This window comes from Leptonychotes weddellii, unplaced genomic scaffold, assembly GCF_054177405.1.
Source record: "Leptonychotes weddellii isolate Sample4059 unplaced genomic scaffold, ASM5417740v2 HiC_scaffold_2896, whole genome shotgun sequence".
Classification (NCBI taxonomy): Eukaryota; Metazoa; Chordata; class Mammalia; order Carnivora; family Phocidae; genus Leptonychotes; species Leptonychotes weddellii.
Genome location: NW_027884505.1, coordinates 1 through 6,636, shown reverse-complemented (window position 1 = coordinate 6,636; position 6,636 = coordinate 1). Strand labels below are relative to the sequence as shown.

At 41.5% G+C, this 6,636-nt stretch overlaps 1 protein-coding gene across 1 annotated transcript; it reads left to right on the top strand.

Annotated features, from left to right (window-relative positions):
* Nucleotides 1–959: 959 nt before the first annotated feature.
* YAE1 (YAE1 maturation factor of ABCE1) lies at nucleotides 960–5,512 on the top strand. Its single transcript, XM_006743295.3, has 3 exons — nucleotides 960–1,142; nucleotides 2,440–2,561; nucleotides 4,537–5,512. The coding sequence occupies exons 1-3, from the start codon at nucleotides 1,014–1,016 to the stop codon at nucleotides 4,964–4,966; spliced, it is 681 nt and encodes a 226-aa protein (XP_006743358.1). The 5' UTR covers nucleotides 960–1,013; the 3' UTR covers nucleotides 4,967–5,512.
* The last annotated feature ends 1,124 nt before the right edge of the window (nucleotides 5,513–6,636 follow it).

Here is a 6,636-nt window from a genome sequence, read left to right as displayed (position 1 = left end):
ATGCTCATGGTTCCCCTTACTTCGCTTATCTTTTTTTTCATAGCATGTATCCTTTATGATCTTGTAACAACGTAATTTACTTATACAGTGCTTATTGTTCATCCTGTCAATTCTACATGAATGTAAGGCGCAGGAGAGCTGCTAAGTTTTGTCTGCGGTTCATTGATGTATCCCAAAAGCTACAACTGTGCCTGGCACCAGAAAAAAAATTAAATAAATAAATCATCATTACCACATGACCACACAAAAAGCAAAACAGCAATACCACCGGTGTCCATTCAATTCACTAACATCTGTTTCAATATCTGCCACGTGTCAGAATCATGCTGGTGCTAAGTATATGTAGATAAACAAGTCCCCGTCCTCACCCAGCCAATAGGGCATCTGAGAAGGAACGGGAGCCAGTGAAGGATACCGTGAATCAATGAGAAACGTATTCCTTTCATAAACGTACTTTGTTCTATTGATCTTAAAATGGCCGCAGTGGCTACCTTTTCGACTCTATTGTCGTCCTTTGCTTCTAACAACTAAAAACCATCGGCTGTCAAATCCCTAAAACGTACTGAGGGGGCTTCTAAAAGAGACAGCGACCTTGGCCAGTAATCGCCCATCCACTGAACGACCTCGAATGGTTTTCCCCGTGCGCGGGGCTCCAAAACCCACAACACTCTAGAGACCGCGGCCGGAATGCCAAGTGTTGCACTGAGCGTCCCGGCTGCCCTCCGCAGGGGTCAAGGTCGGACGGGCCCCGCGAGGAAGGAATCCGTCTCGCGCACAACAGGCGCTCGCCGACACTCTGGGTCCACGGAGGGAGCCCCAAACACCAGGCAGGAAGAAGGGCAGTCCTCGGCAAAGACTCACCCACCAACGCCCGACACCACACACGCACGCGCAGCGGCAGCCGCCGGGCGCAGCCGCCGGGCGCGTCCGCCTCGCAGCCTTCGCCCCGCCCCTCGGACCGGAAGAAGTTGCCGGCGCTTCCGGCGCCCAGCAGGCCTGTGGTTGCCTCGGTGATGTCGTGGGTTCAAAGGGCTCCCTTGGTCGGGGGTCCCGGAGAGGAGGGGGACATATTTGACGAGGAAGCGGACGAGTCGCTCCTGGTGCAGCGGGAATGGTGGAGCCACATGCAGAGACGAGTCAAAGTAAAGCTGCGTGGCGGGTGCGGGGGAGATATGCTGGGTTGCGGGGACAGGGGCAAGGAGCTGTCAGGAGTCAGGGTCGCGAGAGTAGAGGCCAGCGTGGTGCCAGCCTGGCCCGGCGCTGCCCTCCCTACCCCTGCCACCCAGATACTGCTAGGATTTTCCACTGAAAGCGTGTGAAAGCACGGGGCGGCGCGTTAGACGCTGGGCACAGACCAGAATACGGTGGGTCTAGACTTCGAAAAGATTGCAGTTTGATGAGGACCACAGAGAAGGTGGGGGAGAAACATAGACACTGACTGTACTAATTAGGGCTGTCAAAGGACATGTGGTTGCTTGAATGGGTGAAGAGCCTAAAGTTAGGAGTGGCATTAATCGAGACGTACGGAAAAAGTGAACTGAGGAATGTCGAAGAGCAATAAAGGAAAGCTACTGTGGGATACTGTGGCTAAGTGAAGGAATACCAAAGTTGGGTTCTTCTCTGTTCGGTGTGAATTAGCCATATCTACTTTGTCGCACTAGTCACTGAAACTAAGCTTAATACCACACACTCAGTTTCCAGCTGGAGTACTCAGAGCTGAGTTCACATGGTGAGGTCCACTTCCACCTAATATCCTTGCCAGCCATTATGTTGCGCCTGATCTGCCCTTGTTTGTTTCAGTAAAATGTTTGCTTAGCCCAACGACCGTGTTACCAGTTTCAGAAACGCTTCATGTGAGGCGGGGCCTAGACAAGCAAGCATCTTCGGCTTCTGTGGCACCATCGCAGATGCAGGACAAAATCCCTGCCCACGGAGAATCTGCAGTTCATTTGAATTTAGATATCAAGCAAAATGTCTAAAATCACACTTTTCATCTTTTTCCTAACACAGTTTCCTCTTTCCCGACTTGAGTTGATTATTGAAGACCTCCAATAACCTATTTATTACCCTGCCTTCTCACCCACTCACACCAGTCAGTGTTGCCAAGGGGCCAGACGTGTAACTCTGGTTCCTTTCTGTGAAGGTGTTGTTAACACAGGGTTTTTTAAAACTGTACAAGAGTCAGTATTTTTAAATGTGCCAAATAAGTCGACTTCAAAAGTGGGATGTGCCAATAATAAACCTTTATGAGAAGCGTACTCTGCTTTGGTTGTGTGGCTTTGCCATTTGTTGTAGAACCATTACGTAAAATAGTAAATAGTAATTTAGTAAAGGCCTATTTCATCAATTTTCCAAACTGGTTCTGTGACTTTCTAGAAAAACCTACAGTGGTTTACTTGGTGTTAATTACAGCTGCAGTTCTTCATTACTTATTTTTAGGAAGGTTATAGAGATGGAATAGATGCTGGCAAAGCAGTTACTCTTCAACAAGGCTTCAATCAAGGTTATAAGGAAGGTGCAGAAATCATTATCAACTATGGACAACTCAGAGGAACATTGAGGTAACTTTTTAAACTTAAATGCTGAGTCATTTTAACCTCAGTAATACTAGAGGACTTGTATAAAAGTAGTATGTAAAAATACAGCACTTAAACTGAAGTGCTTTTTCTAGTGTTAAATCCACAAAAGAGTACTGCGGAGCATAGAATAATATGATCAGTTCATCCACTCTGATACGTGAGTCAGGTGTTGTCCTTTATTGCAAAGAAAATGATAGGAAGGTGTATATTTTTTGCTACCTGAACTACCACTAATTTGTATCTCAAAGTAATTTAAAAGATCTTCAGGTTTTGAATAAACCTTTCAATCTTGCACGTGTGGCAGAACACAGTATAACAGACTTCTAGACTAGAAGTGCATGATGAAAATTATAACTGGTAATAGAGAAATGATTCCATTTACTTTAGTGCTGAACGTTGAACACCTGTCAAGATTCCATAGTAATAACAGCATATATCAGACCCAAGTGGTCAAATGGCAGAAAGAGCTAGAAGCATGACAGGCTTGTCATCTTTGACACTTTATACCTTTTAAATTGTCCTCTATAGAAAAACAAACAAACAACCATAAAACAGTTCAAAGAATCACTAATTTTAAAAAGTAGGAAATAAAAGTTATCAAAACAAAAAAAATTAATTGAGGTTTTAGGAAATTCAACTGTCAGAAATCAGAATTTATACACTAGGAAAATGATCAAGTATTCATTTTACATCAAGTTAAATCTTTTACAAGCTCAGAAAGTTTATTGCTAAATCTTTAATATCAATTGATTCCATTTTTAAAACATGATTACTCTTCGGGGCACCTGGGTGGCTGGGTCAGTTAAGCATCCAACTCTTGATTTCTGCTCAGGTCATGATCTCAGGGTTGTGAGACTGAGCCCCTCAGGGTCGGTGTTGGGCATGGAGACTGCTTAAGATTCTCTCTCTCTCTTTCTTAAAAGAAACAAACAAAACCCACAGGATTACTTTTCACAACCATTATTTTATATCATGATTACCTGAACAATCTGAAATGTCAGAAAATAAAAGTATTGTCTGTACTAGAAAAATAAAGATATCTATTAGGACTAGAAGAATTCTTACCTTCTTCAAGAAAATAATTAGTTATCTCAACAGTGATTACTCTATGACAAAGTTGGGAAAGAGAAGTTGCCTCAAAACTTTTTCTCTACCCTTTAGTTTTGATGGCAAGTAATTATGGTTAGAACAATTGTCTTCAACCTCGGCTGCACCTTGATATCAGCTGGGAAGCCTTAAAAAATAGTACCCCCAGAGATTCTGATTTCATTGGTCTGGGATGTGATCTAGGCCTTGACAGTTTTAAGAGCCGCCCAGGTGATTCTAATGTACATTCAGGTCTGAGAATCACTAGTCCAGAAGCTGTGTGCTGTCCTTCAAGGAGAAACTAATTTTTGTGATCTCTTTCCCTGAGTTGCATCCCTCTTCAGCAGAAGCTACACAGTCATAAAGAAAAAATCTAAAATCAAGAAAAGTGGATGTGAGGGGCGCCTGGGTGGCTCAGTCATTAAGCATCTGCCTTCAGCTCAGGTCATGATCCCAGGGTCCTGGGATCGAGCCCCTCATCGGGCTCCCTGCTCGGCGGGAAACCTGCTTCTCCCGCTCCCACTCCCCCTGCTTGTGTTCCCTCTCTCGCTGTGTCTCTCTCTGTCACATAAATAAATAAAATCTTTAAAAAAAAAAAGTGGATGTGCAGTTGTGAAGGAGGTGTTAGGAATTATAAGCACTTTATGTGATTACTTCCAGTTTAATTTTTATCAATAGATAATATCTTTATATATTTTAAAATCTATTTTAGCATCATTACTTTTCCTGATTTTGACTTGCATTATTATTGATTCATTTTTGCATGGTGTTATCTGGAAAAGAAACATGTAGGGTTCAGCATCAAAAATTTGAAAAGCCTTTGATTGTTTAATTTTTTTCCTATTAAACGCTTGTTTATATTTTCATTCAGTGCTTTGCTGTCCTGGTGTCACCTTCATGATAATGGTTCGGCTTTGATCAGTAAAATAAATAATCTTCTGGATGCAGTTGGCCAGTGTGAAGAGTATGTGCTCAGACATCTAAAATCAATCACTTCTCAGCCCCATGTTGTAGATTTACTGGACTCTATTCAGGATATGGACCTTTGTCATGTAGCTCCAGCGGAGAAAAAGACGGATGAAGCTAAAGATGAAAGACTCTGTGAAAATAATGCTGAGCTTAACAAAAACTGTAGCAAGAGTCTTAGTGAGGCAGATTGTTCATCTTTAGAATGTTGTAGAATACAGCAGCATGCACATTCTGAAAACCCGAGCCTCACTTGGATTTTAGAACAGACAGCCGGTTTAGTAAAACAGTTGGGAATATCACTTGACATATTACAGCACCTCAAACAACTTTAAAAATTCTCTTCACTTTTCTAATGAAAGTAATGTTCATAACATTTCTTAGAACATTTTGTTTCTTAACAAACTAACCAAAATTTGTACCAGTTTCTATGTTGAACATATCACTTATAGGTTATCCTTCATGGAAATTTGCAATATTTTCAAAATTAACACTACTCAATGTAATAAGAGCTTTTTTTCTTTGTCACTGGTAATTTTTATGTCATTTAAGATATGCTCAGTAACTCGAGTTGCCATTGTCATTTTCAAGTTTCTGATCAAAATCAAGCATTTTCAGACTCATTAGCAAAAGTGAACGAGAATCAAACACATTTTGTAAGGACCTAACCCTGCTTTCTGCTCTTGTCACCATTGGGTGGTTAGGACCTTACCACCCTCTAATTAGACCAAAGTTACCATAAATAACATAGTGGATAACATTGTAAATAGACACACATAGATATATAGAAATATATATATATATTGAAATTAAGAGGCTATAAGTGTAAGAAACTGAAGAAATGTTTATACTGATGATTAAAAACAAAATATTAAAATTCATTTTTGGTTTTGTTTTTTTTATTCACAGGTAGTCCCTACACCCAGCATGGGGCCGGAGCTCACAAGCCCCAGATCAAGAGCTGCATGCTTCTCCGACTGAGCCAGCCAAGTGCGCCATGAAATTCATCTTAGTTTTATGTTAAAGGCAAGGACGTACAATTCCACGGAAAATACAAAATACATTCCGTGCTCAAGTACGTGGATTTTCCATGTATTAAGGGTTAGTAGTGGTTCCTAACAAAGTGCCGGATTATTTCTAAGCTGCAGTTTTGTTTCACATATCCATACAGGAATAAACACAAACCACTGACATACATTACCCAGTAGCAGTATTCTTAGTCTAGCATAGACAAAATTAAGATTCGAGCTTTTGCTCCAGGACCTAAGCATATGAGAACAGGAAAGGATTTTTCAGCGCTTTCTTGGCTAAAATACAGAGTTGTATGAGGTGCCTGCCTTCAGACCAGACCTTCTTTTCTCTAAAAGATAGACATACTAAGATAGAGAATCTGATAAAAGAAGTCTTTCAAGAGATTCATAAAATATTCTGCTGTGATTTCACAACCTCCTTCAAGTTCACAGAACATTAAAAGTCATGCCTGGCTGGCTCACAGCTTGGGGTTGTGAGTTTGGGCCCCATGTTGGGTGTAGATTGCTTAAAAATAAAATCTTAAAAAAAAAAAGTTCACAGAACATTAAGAAATTAAGCAACAAATTTGAAGTGAGAAGATCATATATGGGGGCGACTGGCTGGTTCCGTCAGTGGAGCATGCGACTCTGGATCTTGGGGTTGTGGGTTCGGGCTCCATGTTGGATGTAGAGATTACTTAAAATCTTTTTAAAAAACTAAAGACCCTATACTGTTTGAAGATTTCTAAAACATGTTGAAGAAACCAAGTGATATTTGACTTTAAAAAAAGTGTTTAGGGGCGCCTGGGTGGCTCAGTTGGTTAAGCGACTGCCTTCGGCTCAGGTCATGATCCTAGAGTCCCGGGATCGAGTCCCGCATCGGGCTCCCTGCTCAGCAGGGGGTCTGCTTCTCCCTCTGACCCTCTTCCCTCTCGTGCTCTCTGTCTCTCATTCTCTCTCTCTCAAATAAATAAATAAAATCTTTAAAAAAAAAA